This window comes from Pseudophryne corroboree, unplaced genomic scaffold (genome assembly GCF_028390025.1).
Source record: "Pseudophryne corroboree isolate aPseCor3 unplaced genomic scaffold, aPseCor3.hap2 scaffold_677, whole genome shotgun sequence".
Classification (NCBI taxonomy): Eukaryota; Metazoa; Chordata; class Amphibia; order Anura; family Myobatrachidae; genus Pseudophryne; species Pseudophryne corroboree.
In genome coordinates, this window is record NW_026970264.1 from 70,502 (window position 1) to 88,634 (window position 18,133).

General features: G+C 51.9%; 1 protein-coding gene across 3 annotated transcripts in view; it reads right to left on the reverse strand.

Annotated features, from left to right (window-relative positions):
* ABTB2 (ankyrin repeat and BTB domain containing 2) overlaps nt 1-18,133 on the reverse strand; it is a 309,105-nt gene that overhangs the window by 63,667 nt on the left and 227,305 nt on the right. For all 3 annotated transcript variants that reach the window (XM_063954554.1, XM_063954553.1, XM_063954552.1), the window contains 4 exons: nt 17,609-17,774; nt 6,661-6,750; nt 1,958-2,059; nt 911-1,007 (listed from right to left, as the gene is read on the reverse strand). In XM_063954554.1, coding sequence (XP_063810624.1) covers nt 911-1,007; nt 1,958-2,059; nt 6,661-6,750; nt 17,609-17,774 — 455 coding nt within the window. The remainder of the gene's footprint in view (nt 1-910; nt 1,008-1,957; nt 2,060-6,660; nt 6,751-17,608; nt 17,775-18,133) is intronic.

Here is an 18,133-nt window from a genome sequence, read left to right on the forward strand (position 1 = left end):
CATCTCCCAATCTCCCCATTTCCTGGTTCCCAATCTCTCCATCTCCCCCATTTCCTGGCTCTTCATCTCCCAATCTCCCCATTTCCTGACTCCTCATTTCCCAATCTCCCCATTTCCTGGCTCCTCATCTCCCAATCTCCCCATTTCCTGGCTCCTCATCTCCCAATCTCCCCATTTCCTGGTTCCCAATCTCTCCATTTCCTGGTTCCCAATCTCCCCATTTCCTGGCTCCTCATCTCCCAATCTCACCATTTCCTGGTTCCCAAACTCCCCATTTCCTGGTTCCCAATCTCACCATTTCCTGGTTCCCAATCTCGCCATTTCCCCATTTCCAGGCTCCTCATCTCCCAATCTCCCCATTTCCTGGTTCCCAATCTCTCCATCTCCCCATTTCCTGGCTCTTCATCTCCCAATCTCCCCATTTCCTGACTCCTCATCTCCTAATCTCCCCATTTCCTGGCTCCTCATCTCCCAATCTCCCCATTTCCTGGCTCCTCATCTCCCAATCTCCCCATTTCCTGGTACCCAATCTCTCCATTTCCTGGTTCCCAATCTCCCCATTTCCTGGCTCCTCATCTCCCAATCTCCCCATTTCCTGGTTCCCAATCTCCCCATTTCCTGGTTCCCAATCTCCCCATCTCCCCATTTCCAGGCTCCTCATCTCCCAATCTCCCCATTTCCTGGTTCCCAATCTCTCCATCTCCCCATTTCCAGGCTCCTCATCTCCCAATCTCCCCATTTCCTGGTTCCCAATCTCTCCATCTCCCCAATTCCTGGCTCCTCATCTCCACATCTCCCCATTTCCCCGCTAACAGACACAAACGCAGGAAAACTGCAAGTGACTGCTGTTTTGTATACACAGAAACCTTTCTTCTGGATCTTGTCCTAGAATTAGATGTATGAGTGGTACCTGCAGCGGATGCCAACTGTAAGGGGGTGTCTGCATAATTGTCTTCACTGCTGTTCACAGCCGAACCCTCCACGTGGGCACCAGCATCAAGGAGCAACTGCAGAGAAACAATGAGAGGTATAGTGAGGGTACAGGGGCACGCACACCACAGGGGGGAAGCAGGATGGGCACACAGCATGGGTACAGGGGAACACAGCACAAGCACGGGCACACACCACAGGGGCACACAGCATGGGCACACAGCACGGGTACAGGGGAACACAGCACAGGGAAACACAGGACATACACGGGCACACACAGCACAGCACACACCACAAGGGAACGAACACAGGATGTGCACACAGCATGGGTACACGGGCACACAGCACCAGCACGGGCACACACAGCACACGCCACAGGGGAACACAGGATGGGCACACAGCATGGGTACACGGGCACACAGCACCAGCACGGGCACACACAGCACACGCCACAGGGGAACACAGGATGGGCACACAGCACGGGTACAGGGGAACACAGCACGGGTACAGGGGAACACAGCACCAGCACGGGCACACACAGCACACGCCACAGGGGAACACAGGATGGGCACACAGCACGGGTACAGGGGAACACAGCACGGGTACAGGGGAACACAGCACCAGCACGGGCACACACAGCACACGACACAGGGGAACACAGGATGGGCACACAGCACGGGTACATGGGCACACAGCACGGGTACAGGGGAACACAGCACGGGTACAGGGGAACACAGCACCAGCAATTTCTGGAATACTAAGCGAAGTGGTAAATCTGGCGGCATGGCAGCCAGGAACCTGTGGGGGATGGGGATGCGGCTGCAGGCGGACGGACCGCAGCAGGTATCCTACATACATTCCGGGAATACTAAACGGATGTTTTCGGGGATTAAGATGCAAATATTCTATGATAAATGACCCCAAAAGGCCATTAGTGACTCTCTAACCACTTACAGATGCCCCACAGCCAAAGAGCCACCGGTCGTCCAAGCCGGCTGCGCAAATGTACAGTGGGCGCACATCTTACCTGCACAACGGATATGTGTCCATGGAGGACGGCAAATGTTAGCGCTGTCCAGTGGCGCGTGTCCGGGTGCACAGATGGGTATCGGGGGGAACTGCTTGGAACCTGAAAGAACATTAAATGTTAGAAAAAGAAATGACTCTACCCTCGCTGTGTGTGGGCGAGGGCCCGGCCAGATCCCATTCCTACTGCGGCACCTGCCTCATACGAGGAGTAACGCTTTTATTTCTTCTCCGGCAGCTACAGAACCCAGTCACCGGGCTGAGCGACATCAATCAGGCCAGACACGCAGCTATCTACATGGCACAGCGCATCATGATATACTGCTTTATCTGTACGAGGAACAGGCCAAACTGGCGCTTCTCTTATGGGATGAGAACTGGGTGCAGCACAGATGGTGTACTGGTGAGCATTACTCATGGTCCATGTGTGTGGAGTTTGTATGTTCTCGTGCATGCTTGGGTTTCCTCCCACACTCCATAAACATTGTGGTCGGTTAATTGGATTCTGGCAAAAAAAAATGAACCCTAGTCTATGGAGGAAATTCAGTTGGGCGTGAGGATTAGCAAGGTAAAAAAACGTGCACCCAGTTTTGGATTACCGCAGGAATGTGCGCGCCTGATACCCCTGGTATCCAATAAAAATAAAAATGGTTGCAGGATTTTCAGTGATGAGGAAAAAGATACTTGTCCGCTGTTCTCCAATGTCTCCGCAGCTCCCAGCGGTTTCCCCTCCATCTTCTGACTGGGCAGGGGACTGCTGGGAGATGTTGTTCTACCAGCGGACGGATCTTGACAGGTTTTTACACTTACACTGGGGGTCACACACACAGACTAGTGCACAATCACACACCTCACATACACATTGCTGCCGCAGAAAACCCGGCTCCCAACGCTGGATGACGAAGAAAGTGCTTCAGAAGCGGAGTAATCACAGACTAATAACTTCATATTGCATAAGTAGTCCTCTGGGGGGTGTCGCTGGGGTGCTGCGCTCTGGGGGGGTGCCGTCGGGGTGCTGCGCTCTGGGGGGGTGCCGTCGGTGTGCTGCGCTCTGGGGGGGGGGGTTTGAAAAGAGCAGCGCATTTTCTGTCCTCAATTGAACAGCAAAACCGCACGGCTGCGGGAAGAAATGGCGCAGGGTATGTTATTTCCCGCCAGCAATTGAATCTGCCCCTAAACGTGTGTTTTGTGTCCACGTGGTAGGAAATAGAAGCTCCTCCGGGACAGCGACTGAAGAAAATGTTCAAATATCCTCTGCAAAGGACTGCGGAGTATTATATATAAATAAACATGGAGGAAATATATAAAGGGGGCTATTACTAAGCCTTGGAGAGTGATAAAGTGGGGAGAGATGAAGAAGCAACAAATCATCTGTTATTTTTCAAACTCAGCCTGTAACATGGAAGTCAGGAGCCGAATGGCATGTACTTTACCTCTCTCCACTATCTCTCTCCGCGAAGCATAGTACATCTCACCCACAGCCTGTAATATGGCAGATAGGAGCTGAGTGACATGTACTTTACCTCTCTCCACTCTCTCCGCGAAGCATAGTACATCTCACCCACAGCCTGTAACATGGCAGATAGGAGCTGAGTGACATGTACTTTAACCTCTCTCCACTATCTCTCTCCGCGAAGCATAGTACATCTCACCCACAGCATGTAACATGGCAGATAGGAGCTGAGTGACATGCACTTTACCTCTCTCCACTATCTCTCTCCGCGAAGCATAGTACATCTCACCCACAGCCTGTAACATGGTAGATAGGAGCTGAGTGACGTGTACTTTACCTCTCTCCACTCTCTCTCTCCGCAAAGCATAGTACATTTCACCCACAGCCTGTAACATGGCAGATAGGAGCTGAGTGACGTGTACTTTACCTCTCTCCATTATCTCTCTCCGCGAAGCATAGTACATCTCACCCACAGCATGTAACATGGCAGATAGGAGCTGAGTGACATGCACTTTACCTCTCTCCACTATCTCTCTCCGCGAAGCATAGTACATCTCACCCACAGCCTGTAACATGGCAGATAGGAGCTGAGTGACATGTACTTTACCTCTCTCCACGAAGCATAGTACATCTCACCCACAGCCTGTAACATGGCAGATAGGAGCTGAGTGACATGTACTTTACCTCTCTCCACGAAGCATAGTACATCTCACCCACAGCCTGTAACATGGCAGATAGGAGCTGAGTGACGTGTACTTTACCTCTCTCCACTATCTCTCTCCGCGAAGCATAGTACATCTCACCCACAGCATGTAACATGGCAGATAGGAGCTGAGTGACATGCACTTTACCTCTCTCCACTATCTCTCTCCGCGAAGCATAGTACATTTCACCCACAGCCTGTAACATGGCAGATAGGAGCTGAGTGACGTGTACTTTACCTCTCTCCACTATCTCTCTCCGCGAAGCATAGTACATTTCACCCACAGCCTGTAACATGGCAGATAGGAGCTGAGTGACGTGTACTTTACCTCTCTCCACTATCTCTCTCCGCGAAGCATAGTACATCTCACCCACAGCCTGTAACATGGCAGATAGGAGCTGAGTGACATGTACTTTACCTCTCTCCACGAAGCATAGTACATCTCACCCACAGCCTGTAACATGGCAGATAGGAGCTGAGTGACATGCACTTTACCTCTCTCCACTATCTCTCTCCGCGAAGCATAGTACATCTCACCCACAGCCTGTAACATGGTAGATAGGAGCTGAGTGACGTGTACTTTACCTCTCTCCACTCTCTCTCTCCGCAAAGCATAGTACATTTCACCCACAGCCTGTAACATGGCAGATAGGAGCTGAGTGACGTGTACTTTACCTCTCTCCATTATCTCTCTCCGCGAAGCATAGTACATCTCACCCACAGCATGTAACATGGCAGATAGGAGCTGAGTGACATGCACTTTACCTCTCTCCACTATCTCTCTCCGCGAAGCATAGTACATCTCACCCACAGCCTGTAACATGGCAGATAGGAGCTGAGTGACATGTACTTTACCTCTCTCCACTCTATCTCTCTCTCTCTCTCTCCGCGAAGCATAGTACATCTCACCCACAGCCTGTAACATGGCAGATAGGAGCTGAGTGACATGTACTTTACCTCTCTCCACGAAGCATAGTACATCTCACCCACAGCCTGTAACATGGCAGATAGGAGCTGAGTGACATGTACTTTACCTCTCTCCACGAAGCATAGTACATCTCACCCACAGCCTGTAACATGGCAGATAGGAGCTGAGTGACGTGTACTTTACCTCTCTCCACTATCTCTCTCCGCGAAGCATAGTACATCTCACCCACAGCATGTAACATGGCAGATAGGAGCTGAGTGACATGCACTTTACCTCTCTCCACTATCTCTCTCCGCGAAGCATAGTACATCTCACCCACAGCCTGTAACATGGTAGATAGGAGCTGAGTGACGTGTACTTTACCTCTCTCCACTCTCTCTCTCTCCGCAAAGCATAGTACATTTCACCCACAGCCTGTAACATGGCAGATAGGAGCTGAGTGACATGTACTTTACCTCTCTCCACTATCTCTCTCCGCGAAGCATAGTACATCTCACCCACAGCCTGTAACATGGCAGATAGGAGCTGAGTGACGTGTACTTTACCTCTCTCTACTCTCTCTCTCTCTCTCTCTCCGCGAAGCATAGTACATCTCACCCACAGCCTGTAACATGGCAGATAGGAGCTGAGTGACATGTACTTTACCTCTCTCCACTCTCTCTCTCTCTCCGCGAAGCATAGTACATCTCACCCACAGCCTGTAACATGGCAGATAGGAGTTGAGTGACGTGTACTTTACCTCTCTCCACTATCTCTCTCCGCGAAGCATAGTACATCTCACCCACAGCCTGTAACATGGTAGATAGGAGCTGAGTGACGTGTACTTTACCTCTCTCCACTCTCTCTCTCTCTCCGCGAAGCATAGTACATCTCACCCACAGCCTGTAACATGGCAGATAGGAGCTGAGTGACATGTACTTTACCTCTCTCCTCTCTCTCTCTCCGCGAAGCATAGTACATCTCACCCACAGCCTGTAACATGGCAGATAGGAGGTGAGTGGCTAGTAGTGATACTTTATCTCTCTCCACGCTTGATGCGTGTGCTGGGTTTGTGTGGTGAGCGGTGGGGTATCTGGTATTTTGCTGTGTTATGACTCTGTTCCGATGAAAGGCTGCAGTTCCGGCACCACCTGAGGCCACTGTCACTGCCCCAGCCTGAGACTACTCATGAATGTGAGACGCCACAATCTCTCCTTTATATAGAGAAACCACAAGTCTCCCATGCAGCGTTACTCCCGCCTCCGCTTACTGCAGATTATATAACACGTCTCAGGAAGACATTCTCCGTAATGTTGTCTTTGGCGTGCGAAGCGCAATTACATTTTATTTACATTGCAAGAATTGACATGGGTTTCTATAAGGATAGGTCATGTGTGGCACCGCACATCCCAGCATGCCCTGCCACTGATTTGCTGTTGGGCATGCGTAACCTGTGTCAGGGCATGCTGGTATGTGTAGTGCTAGCTGCTGAGGAACCACACATTGCCTGCCCCTGCTGTTCTATATTGGTTAGCGAACATAAACAAATGCAATACATTTCTTTGAGATCCAATTGTAACAGCCAGAATACCGCCAGGGATATCACTGTATATCTTCCAATCCCACATGTAACTCTCTTACAGCGATGTCCAGGTCTCCTCCAGCCTCTATCAGCTTCTGAACCATGGCCTCGTCCCCAGCAGCACAGGCGTACATGAGCGGAGTCACACCCTGCAAAACACAGCCAAGGTCAGCACTTCATCCCATCTCCCCACTGCAAAACCCAGCCAAGGTCAGGACTTCATCCCATCTCCCCACTATAAACCCAGCCAAGGTCAGCACTTCATCCCATCTCCCCACTACAGAACCCAGCCAAGGTCAGCACTTCATCCCATCTCCCCACTACAGAACCCAGCCAAGGTCAGCACTTCATCCCATCTCCCCACTACAGAACCCAGCCAAGGTCAGCACTTCATCCCATCTCCCCACTACAGAACCCAGCCTAGGTCAGCACTTCATCCCATCTCCCCACTGCAAAACCCAGCCAAGTTCAGCACTTCATCCCATCTCCCCACTGCAAAACACAGCCAAGGTCAGCACTTCATCCCATCTTCCCACTGCAAAACACAGCCAAGGTCAGCACTTCATCCCATCTCCCCACTACAGAACCCAGCCTAGGTCAGCACTTCATCCCATGTCCCCACTGCAAAACCCAGCCAAGTTCAGCACTTCATCCCATCTCCCCACTGCAAAACAAAGCCAAGTTCAGCACTTCATCCCATCTCCCCACTACAGAACCCATCCAAGGTCAGCAATTCACCCCATCTCTCCACTAGAAAACACAGCCAAGGTCAGCACTTCATCCCATCTCCCCACTACAGAACCCAGCCAAGGTCAGCACTTCATCCCATCTCCCCACCTACAGAACCCAGCCTAGGTCAGCACTTCATCCCATCTCCCCACTGCAAAACCCAGCCAAGTTCAGCACTTCATCCCATCTCCCCACTGCAAAACACAGCCAAGGTCAGCACTTCATCCCATCTTCCCACTGCAAAACACAGCCAAGGTCAGCACTTCATCCCATCTCCCCACTACAGAACCCAGCCTAGGTCAGCACTTCATCCCATCTCCCCACTGCAAAACCCAGCCAAGTTCAGCACTTCATCCCATCTCCCCACTGCAAAACAAAGCCAAGTTCAGCACTTCATCCCATCTCCCCACTACAGAACCCATCCAAGGTCAGCAATTCACCCCATCTCTCCACTAGAAAACACAGCCAAGGTCAGCACTTCATCCCATCTCCCCACTACAGAACCCAGCCAAGGTCAGCACTTCATCCCATCTCCCCACCTACAGAACCCAGCCAAGGTCAGCACTTCATCCCATCTCCCCACTACAGAACCCAGCCAAGTTCAGCACTTCATCCCATCTCCCCACTACAGAACCCAGCCAAGTTCAGCACTTCATCCCATCTCCCCACTGCAAAACACAGCCAAGGTCAGCACTTCATCCCATCTCCCCACTGCAAAACACAGCCAAGGTCAGGACTTCACCCCATCTCCCCACTACAAAACACAGCCAAGGTCAGCACTTCATCCCATCTCCCCACTGCAGAACCCAGCCACGGTCAGCACTTCATCCCATCTCCCCACCTACAGAACCTAGCCAAGGTCAGCACTTCATCCTATCTCCCCATTAAAGAACACAGCCAAGGTCAGCACTTCATCCCATCTCCCCACTGCAAAACCCAGCCAAGGTCAGCACTTCATCCCATCTCCCCACCTACAGAACCCAGCCAAGGTCAGCACTTCATCCTATCTCCCCACTACAGAACCCAGCCAAGGTCACCACTTCATCCCATCTCCCCACTACAGAACACAGCCAAGGTCAGCACTTCATCCCATCTCCCCACTACAGAACCCAGCCAAGTTCAGCACTTCATCCCATCTCCCCACTGCAAAACATAGCCAAGGTCAGCACTTCATCCCATCTCCCCACTGCAAAACCCAGCCAAGGTCAGGACTTCACCCCATCTCCCCACTACAAAACACAGCCAAGGTCAGCACTTCATCCCATCTCCCCACTACAGAACCCAGCCAAGGTCAGCACTTCATCCTATCTCCCCATTACAGAACACAGCCAAGGTCAGCACTTCATCCCATCTCCCCACTGCAAAACCCAGCCAAGGTCAGCACTTCATCCCATCTCCCCACTACAGAACACAGCCAAGGTCAGCACTTCATCCCATCTCCCCACTACAGAACCCAGCCAAGTTCAGCACTTCATCCCATCTCCCCACTGCAAAACACAGCCAAGGTCAGCACTTCATCCCATCTCCCCACTATAAAACCCAGCCATGGTCAGCACTTCATCCCATCTCCCCACTGCAAAACCCAGCCAAGGTCAGCACTTCATCCCATCTCCCCACTACAGAACCCAGCCAAAGTCAGGACTTCACCCCATCTTCCCACTGCAAAACCCAGTCAAGGTCAGCACTTCATCCCATCTCCCCACTGCAAAACCCAGCCAAGGTCAGTACTTCATCCCATCTCCCCACTACAGAACCCAGCCAAGGTCACCACTTCATCCCATCTCCCCACTACAGAACCCAGCCACGGTCAGCACTTCACCCCATCTCCCCACTGCAAAACCCAGCCAAGGTCAGCCAAGGTCAGCACTGCAAAACCCAGTCAAGGTCAGCACTTCATCCCATCTCCCCACTGCAAAACCCAGCCAAGGTCAGTACTTCATCCCATCTCCCCACTACAGAACCCAGCCAAGGTCAGCACTTCATCCCATCTCCCCACTACAGAACCCAGCCACGGTCAGCACTTCACCCCATCTCCCCACTGCAAAACCCAGCCAAGGTCAGCACTTCATCCCATCTCCCCACTGCAAAACCCAGCCAAGGTCAGCACTTCATCCCATCTCCCCACTACAGAACCCATCCAAGGTCACCACTTCATCCCATCTCCCCACTATAAAACCCAGCCAAGGTCAGCACTTCATCCGATCTCCCCACTGCAAAACCCAGCCAAGGTCAGCACTTCATCCCATCTCCCCACTACAGAACCCAGCCAAGGTCAGCACTTCACCCCATCTCCCCACTGTAAAACACAGCCAAGGTCAGGACTTCAACCCATTTCCCCACTACAGAACCCAGCCAAGGTAAGGACTTCACCCCATCTTCCCACTACAGAACCCAGCCAAGGTCACCACTTTATCCCATCTCCCCACCTACAGAACCCAGCCAAGGTCAGCACTTCATCCCATCTCCCCACTGCAAAACAAAGCCAAGGTCAGCACTTCATCCCATCTCCCCACTACAGAACCCAGCCAAGGTCTGCACATCCTTCCATCTCCCCACCTACAGAACCCAGCCAAGGTCAGCACTTCATCCCATCTCCCCACTACAGAACCCAGCCAAGGTCAGCACTTCACCCCATCTCCCCACTGCAAAACACAGCCAAGGTCAGCACTTCATCCCATTTCCCCACTACAGAACCCAGCCAAGGTCAGGACTTCACCCCATCTTCCCACTACAGAACCCAGCCAAGGTCACCACTTCATCCCATCTCCCCACCTACAGAACCCAGCCAAGGTCAGCACTTCATCCCATCTCCCCACTACAGAACCCAGCCAAGGTCAGCACTTCATCCCATCTCCCCGCTGCAAAACAAAGCCAAGGTCAGCACTTCATCCCATCTCCCCACTACAGAACCCAGCCAAGGTCAGCACTTCATTCCATCTCCCCACCTACAGAACCCAGCCAAGGTCAGCACTTCACCCCATCTCCCCACTACAGAAACCAGCCAAGGTCAGCACTTCACCCCATCTCCCCACTGCAAAACACAGCCAAGGTCAGCACTTCATCCCATCTCCCCACTATAAAACCCAGCCATGGTCAGCACTTCATCCCATCTCCCCACTGCAAAACCCAGCCAAGGTCAGCACTTCTTCCCATCTCCCCACTACAGAACCCAGCCAAGGTCAGCACTTCATCCCATCTCCCCACTACAGAACCCAGCCAAGGTCAGGACTTCACCCCATCTTCCCACTGCAAAACCCAGTCAAGGTCAGCACTTCATCCCATCTCCCCACTGCAAAACCCAGCCAAGGTCAGTACTTCATCCCATCTCCCCACTACAGAACCCAGCCAAGGTCACCACTTCATCCCATCTCCCCACTACAGAACCCAGCCACGGTCAGCACTTCACCCCATCTCCCCACTGCAAAACCCAGCCAAGGTCAGCACTGCAAAACCCAGTCAAGGTCAGCACTTCATCCCATCTCCCCACTGCAAAACCCAGCCAAGGTCAGTACGTCATCCCATCTCCCCACTACAGAACCCAGCCAAGGTCAGCACTTCATCCCATCTCCCCACTACAGAACCCAGCCACGGTCAGCACTTCACCCCATCTCCCCACTGCAAAACCCAGCCAAGGTCAGCACTTCATCCCATCTCCCCACTGCAAAACCCAGCCAAGGTCAGCACTTCATCCCATCTCCCCACTACAGAACCCATCCAAGGTCACCACTTCATCCCATCTCCCCACTATAAAACCCAGCCAAGGTCAGCACTTCATCCGATCTCCCCACTGCAAAACCCAGCCAAGGTCAGCACTTCATCCCATCTCCCCACTACAGAACCCAGCCAAGGTCAGCACTTCATCCGATCTCCCCACTGTAAAACACAGCCAAGGTCAGGACTTCAACCCATTTCCCCACTACAGAACCCAGCCAAGGTAAGGACTTCACCCCATCTTCCCACTACAGAACCCAGCCAAGGTCACCACTTCATCCCATCTCCCCACCTACAGAACCCAGCCAAGGTCAGCACTTCATCCCATCTCCCCACTGCAAAACAAAGCCAAGGTCAGCACTTCATCCCATCTCCCCACTACAGAAACCAGCCAAGGTCAGCACTTCACCCCATCTCCCCACTGCAAAACACAGCCAAGATCAGGACTTCATCCCATCTTCCCACTACACAACCCAGCTAAGGTCAGCACTTCATCCCATCTCCCCACTACAGAACCCAGCCAAGGTCAGCACTTCACCCCATCTCCCCACTGTAAAACACAGCCAAGGTCAGGACTTCAACCCATTTCCCCACTACAGAACCCAGCCAAGGTAAGGACTTCACCCCATCTTCCCACTACAGAACCCAGCCAAGGTCACCACTTCATCCCATCTCCCCACCTACAGAACCCAGCCAAGGTCAGCACTTCATCCCATCTCCCCACTGCAAAACAAAGCCAAGGTCAGCACTTCATCCCATCTCCCCACTACAGAACCCAGCCAAGGTCTGCACATCCTTCCATCTCCCCACCTACAGAACCCAGCCAAGGTCAGCACTTCATCCCATCTCCCCACTACAGAACCCAGCCAAGGTCAGCACTTCACCCCATCTCCCCACTGCAAAACACAGCCAAGGTCAGCACTTCATCCCATTTCCCCACTACAGAACCCAGCCAAGGTCAGGACTTCACCCCATCTTCCCACTACAGAACCCAGCCAAGGTCACCACTTCATCCCATCTCCCCACCTACAGAACCCAGCCAAGGTCAGCACTTCATCCCATCTCCCCACTACAGAACCCAGCCAAGGTCAGCACTTCATCCCATCTCCCCACTGCAAAACAAAGCCAAGGTCAGCACTTCATCCCATCTCCCCACTACAGAACCCAGCCAAGGTCAGCACTTCATTCCATCTCCCCACCTACAGAACCCAGCCAAGGTCAGCACTTCACCCCATCTCCCCACTACAGAAACCAGCCAAGGTCAGCACTTCACCCCATCTCCCCACTGCAAAACACAGCCAAGGTCAGCACTTCATCCCATTTCCCCACTACAGAACCCAGCCAAGGTCAGGACTTCACCCCATCTTCCCACTGTAAAACACAGCCAAGGTCAGGACTTCAACCCATTTCCCCACTACAGAACCCAGCCAAGGTAAGGACTTCACCCCATCTTCCCACTACAGAACCCAGCCAAGGTCACCACTTCATCCCATCTCCCCACCTACAGAACCCAGCCAAGGTCAGCACTTCATCCCATCTCCCCACTGCAAAACAAAGCCAAGGTCAGCACTTCATCCCATCTCCCCACTACAGAACCCAGCCAAGGTCTGCACATCCTTCCATCTCCCCACCTACAGAACCCAGCCAAGGTCAGCACTTCATCCCATCTCCCCACTACAGAACCCAGCCAAGGTCAGCACTTCACCCCATCTCCCCACTGCAAAACACAGCCAAGGTCAGCACTTCATCCCATTTCCCCACTACAGAACCCAGCCAAGGTCAGGACTTCACCCCATCTTCCCACTACAGAACCCAGCCAAGGTCACCACTTCATCCCATCTCCCCACCTACAGAACCCAGCCAAGGTCAGCACTTCACCCCATCTCCCCACTACAGAAACCAGCCAAGGTCAGCACTTCAACCCATCTCCCCACTGCAAAACACAGCCAAGGTCAGCACTTCATCCCATTTCCCCACTACAGAACCCAGCCAAGGTCAGGACTTCACCCCATCTCCCCACTGTAAAACACAGCCAAGGTCAGCACTTCATCCCATTTCCCCACTACAGAACCCAGCCAAGGTCAGGACTTCACCCCATCTTCCCACTGTAAAACACAGCCAAGGTCAGCACTTCATCCCATCTCCCCACTACAGAACCCAGCCAAGGTCAGGACTTCACCCCATCTCCCCACTGTAAAACACAGCCAAGGTCAGCACTTCATCCCATCTCCCCACCTACAGAACCCAGCCAAGGTCAGCACTTCATCCCATCTCCCCACTGCAAAACAAAGCCAAGGTCAGCACTTCATCCCATCTCCCCACTACAGAACCCAGCCAAGGTCTGCACATCCTTCCATCTCCCCACCTACAGAACCCAGCCAAGGTCAGCACTTCATCCCATCTCCCCACTACAGAACCCAGCCAAGGTCAGCACTTCACCCCATCTCCCCACTGCAAAACACAGCCAAGGTCAGCACTTCATCCCATTTCCCCACTACAGAACCCAGCCAAGGTCAGGACTTCACCCCATCTTCCCACTACAGAACCCAGCCAAGGTCACCACTTCATCCCATCTCCCCACCTACAGAACCCAGCCAAGGTCACCACTTCATCCCATCTCCCCACTACAGAACCCAGCCTAGGTCAGCACTTCATCCCATCTCCCCACTGCAAAACCCAGCCAAGTTCAGCACTTCATCCCATCTCCCCACTGCAAAACAAAGCCAAGTTCAGCACTTCATCCCATCTCCCCACTACAGAACCCATCCAAGGTCAGCAATTCACCCCATCTCTCCACTAGAAAACACAGCCAAGGTCAGCACTTCATCCCATCTCCCCACTACAGAACCCAGCCAAGGTCAGCACTTCATCCCATCTCCCCACCTACAGAACCCAGCCAAGGTCAGCACTTCATCCTATCTCCCCACTACAGAACCCAGCCAAGTTCAGCACTTCATCCCATCTCCCCACTACAGAACCCAGCCAAGTTCAGCACTTCATCCCATCTCCCCACTACAGAACCCAGCCAAGTTCAGCACTTCATCCCATCTCCCCACTGCAAAACACAGCCAAGGTCAGCACTTCATCCCATCTCCCCACTGCAAAACACAGCCAAGGTCAGGACTTCACCCCATCTCCCCACTACAAAACACAGCCAAGGTCAGCACTTCATCCCATCTCCCCACTGCAGAACCCAGCCAAGGTCAGCACTTCATCCCATCTCCCCACCTACAGAACCCAGCCAAGGTCAGCACTTCATCCTATCTCCCCATTAAAGAACACAGCCAAGGTCAGCACTTCATCCCATCTCCCCACTGCAAAACAAAGCCAAGGTCAGCACTTCATCCCATCTCCCCACTACAGAACCCAGCCAAGGTCAGCACTTCATCCCATCTCCCCACTACAAATCACAGCCAAGGTCACCACTTCATCCCATCTCCCCACTGCAAAACACAGCCAAGGTCAGCACTTCATCCCATCTCCCCACTACAAAACACAGCCAAGGTCAGCACTTCATCCCATCTCCCCACTACAAAACACAGCCAAGGTCAGGACTTCACCCCATCTTCCCACTACAGAACCCAGCCAAGGTCAGGACTTCATCCCATTTCCCCACTGCAAAACACAGCCAAGGTCAGCACTTCATCCCATCTCCCCACTGCAAAACAAAGCCAAGGTCAGCACTTCATCCCATCTCCCACTACAGAACCCAGCCAAGGTCAGCACTTCATTCCATCTCCCCACCTACAGAACCCAGCCAAGGTCAGCACTTCACCCCATCTCCCCACTACAGAAACCAGCCAAGGTCAGCACTTCATCCCATCTCCCCACTACAGAACCCAGCCTAGGTCAGCACTTCATCCCATCTCCCCACTGCAAAACCCAGCCAAGTTTAGCACTTCATCCCATCTCCCCACTGCAAAACAAAGCCAAGTTCAGCACTTCATCCCATCTCCCCACTACAGAACCCATCCAAGGTCAGCAATTCACCCCATCTCTCCACTAGAAAACACAGCCAAGGTCAGCACTTCATCCCATCTCCCCACTACAGAACCCAGCCAAGGTCAGCACTTCATCCCATCTCCCCACTACAGAACCCAGCCAAGTTCAGCACTTCATCCCATCTCCCCACTACAGAACCCAGCCAAGTTCAGCACTTCATCCCATCTCCCCACTACAGAACCCAGCCAAGTTCAGCACTTCATCCCATCTCCCCACTGCAAAACACAGCCAAGGTCAGCACTTCATCCCATCTCCCCACTGCAAAACACAGCCAAGGTCAGGACTTCACCCCATCTCCCCACTACAAAACACAGCCAAGGTCAGCACTTCATCCCATCTCCCCACTGCAGAACCCAGCCAAGGTCAGCACTTCATCCCATCTCCCCACCTACAGAACCCAGCCAAGGTCAGCACTTCATCCTATCTCCCCATTAAAGAACACAGCCAAGGTCAGCACTTCATCCCATCTCCCCACTGCAAAACAAAGCCAAGGTCAGCACTTCATCCCATCTCCCCACTACAGAACCCATCCAAGGTCAGCATTTCATTCCATCTCCCCATCTACAGAACCCAGCCAAGGTCAGCACTTCATCCCATCTCCCCACTACAAATCACAGCCAAGGTCACCACTTCATCCCATCTCCCCACTGCAAAACACAGCCAAGGTCAGCACTTCATCCCATCTCCCCACTACAAAACACAGCCAAGGTCAGGACTTCACCCCATCTTCCCACTACAGAACCCAGCCAAGGTCAGGACTTCATCCCATTTCCCCACTGCAAAACACAGCCAAGGTCAGCACTTCATCCCATCTCCCCACTGCAAAACACAGCCAAGGTCAGCACTTCATCCCATCTCCCCACTACAAAACAAAGCCAAGGTCAGCACTTCATCCCATCTCCACACCTACAGAACCCAGCCAAGGTCACCACTTCATCCCATCTCCCCACCTACAGAACCCAGCCAAGGTCACCACTTAATCCCATCTTCACACCTACAGAACCCAGCCAAGGTCACCACTTAATCCCATCTTCACACCTACAGAACACAGCCAAGGTCAGCATTTCATCCCATCTCCCCACTACAGAACCTAGCCAAGGTCAGCACTCAATCCCATCTCCCCACTGCAAAACCCAGCCATGGTCAGCACTTCATCCCATCTCCCCACTTCAGAACACAGCCAAGGTCAGCACTTCATCCCATCTCCCCACTACAAAACACAGCCAAGGTCAGCACTTCATCCCACAAAGCCAGCAACATTGATCTATGGTGGAAGGTACTACCATTGCAACCTATCTCAGATACACGAAGAACCACAAGTTGCAGCAGCCGTTCCATGCCTGTGGAACCTGTAGCTCTACAGATGCTGAGGCTGCTTTGACCTGTGTTACAGACAATAATAAATATATATATATATTAGAGATGAGCAGATTCGGTTTTACTCGGTTCTCAAAACGACATCTTATTGGCTCACGGATGTCACGTGTTTTGGATAGCCAATAAGATTCGGTTTTGAGAACCGAGTAAAACCGAGTAAAACCGAATCCGCTCATCTCTAATATATATATATATATATGTATAATGTAATATATAATGTAACCACTGCATTGTCGTCTTTAGGTCATACTTGCTTCATATCATAAATAAATATTAAAATGGTTTTACACTGAAAAAATAAAATTCTGTACAAAATGTACAAAGTCAAATTTCTGTTAAAGTCATTATTTTACTGTTGAATGAAATTAGGGCGCTCTCACAGATGAGACATGCCTGAGGGCGCTCTCACAGATGAGACATGCCTGAGGGCGCTCTCACAGATGAGACATGCCTGAGGGCGCTCTCACAGATGAGACATGCCTGAGGGCGCTCTCACAGATGAGACATGCCTGAGGGCGCTCTCACAGATGAGACATGCCTGATCCGTATATTTTATAGGGGTATTTCACCCTTGGTCAGCTTTAATTCATGGTGTGTAATAAACGTCTTTCTGGATTCATTGATTTTAGGTTTCTGGATTCTGAATTTTCCGTCATATTTATACCACCCAGGTGAAACCATTTCTTTCCCTGCCTTACAATAAAGTATGGGTACAGGCAAAGCGCAGAATTGTGTTGTAGCCATACAAAAACTAAAAATGAATGCGTCTGCTGAAGGATATAAAGAAATGGATGAAAGACACAGAGAGAGGCAACATATACAAAGCAACGTACAGTAGATAATGACAGTAGACAATGGCAGCACGGATGGTGTAGTGGTTAGCATTACTGCCTCACAGCACTGAGGTCGTGGGTTTCATTCCCACCATGGCCCTAACTGTGTGGAGTTTGTATATTCTCCCCGTACTTGCGTGGGTTTCCTCCGGGTACTCCGGTTTCCTCCCACACTCCAAGTGCGCTATATAAATAACTGGTAATAAATAATAATGAAGGCGGAAAACCCCTAATGCCCCAGGATAGTGTGATGATGTCATTGGAGCAGCGTTATTATTATTACGTACAAATCCAGTGATTGTAATTCTATAGCCGGGCTGTCGCTTAATGAATATCATCTGTGTTACTGCATCACCTGGTCATCCATCGTGTTAATGCCGTCCTGTCCCAACGCTTTCACTGCCTGGGGGATGAGGTCAGTCCGGCCGCAGTTCAGCATCCGGAAGCCCAGGTCCTGCTGGAAGCGTTCTGTGGCGGCTGCAGCATCCAGACGTCGGAGGGAACTGAAGCAGCACTCGGGTCTGTCAGGGAGGAAAGAGATGAGATCCCTCATCAGCTGCTGCACCAGGTAACAATGGCGAAATGATGGCTCAGAGAGCGCAGAGCGATCCGCCGTCATAACAGCGAAGTTCTTGGACTTGGCATAAAACAAAATAAGAATTTACTTACCGATAATTCTATTTCTCGTAGTCCGTAGTGGATGCTGGGGACTCCGTCAGGACCATGGGGAATAGCGGGCTCCGCAGGAGACAGGGCACATCTAAAAAGCTTTTTAGGTCACATGGTGTGTACTGGCTCCTCCCCCTATGACCCTCCTCCAAGCCTCAGTTAGGTACTGTGCCCGGACGAGCGTACACAATAAGGAAGGATCTTGAATCCC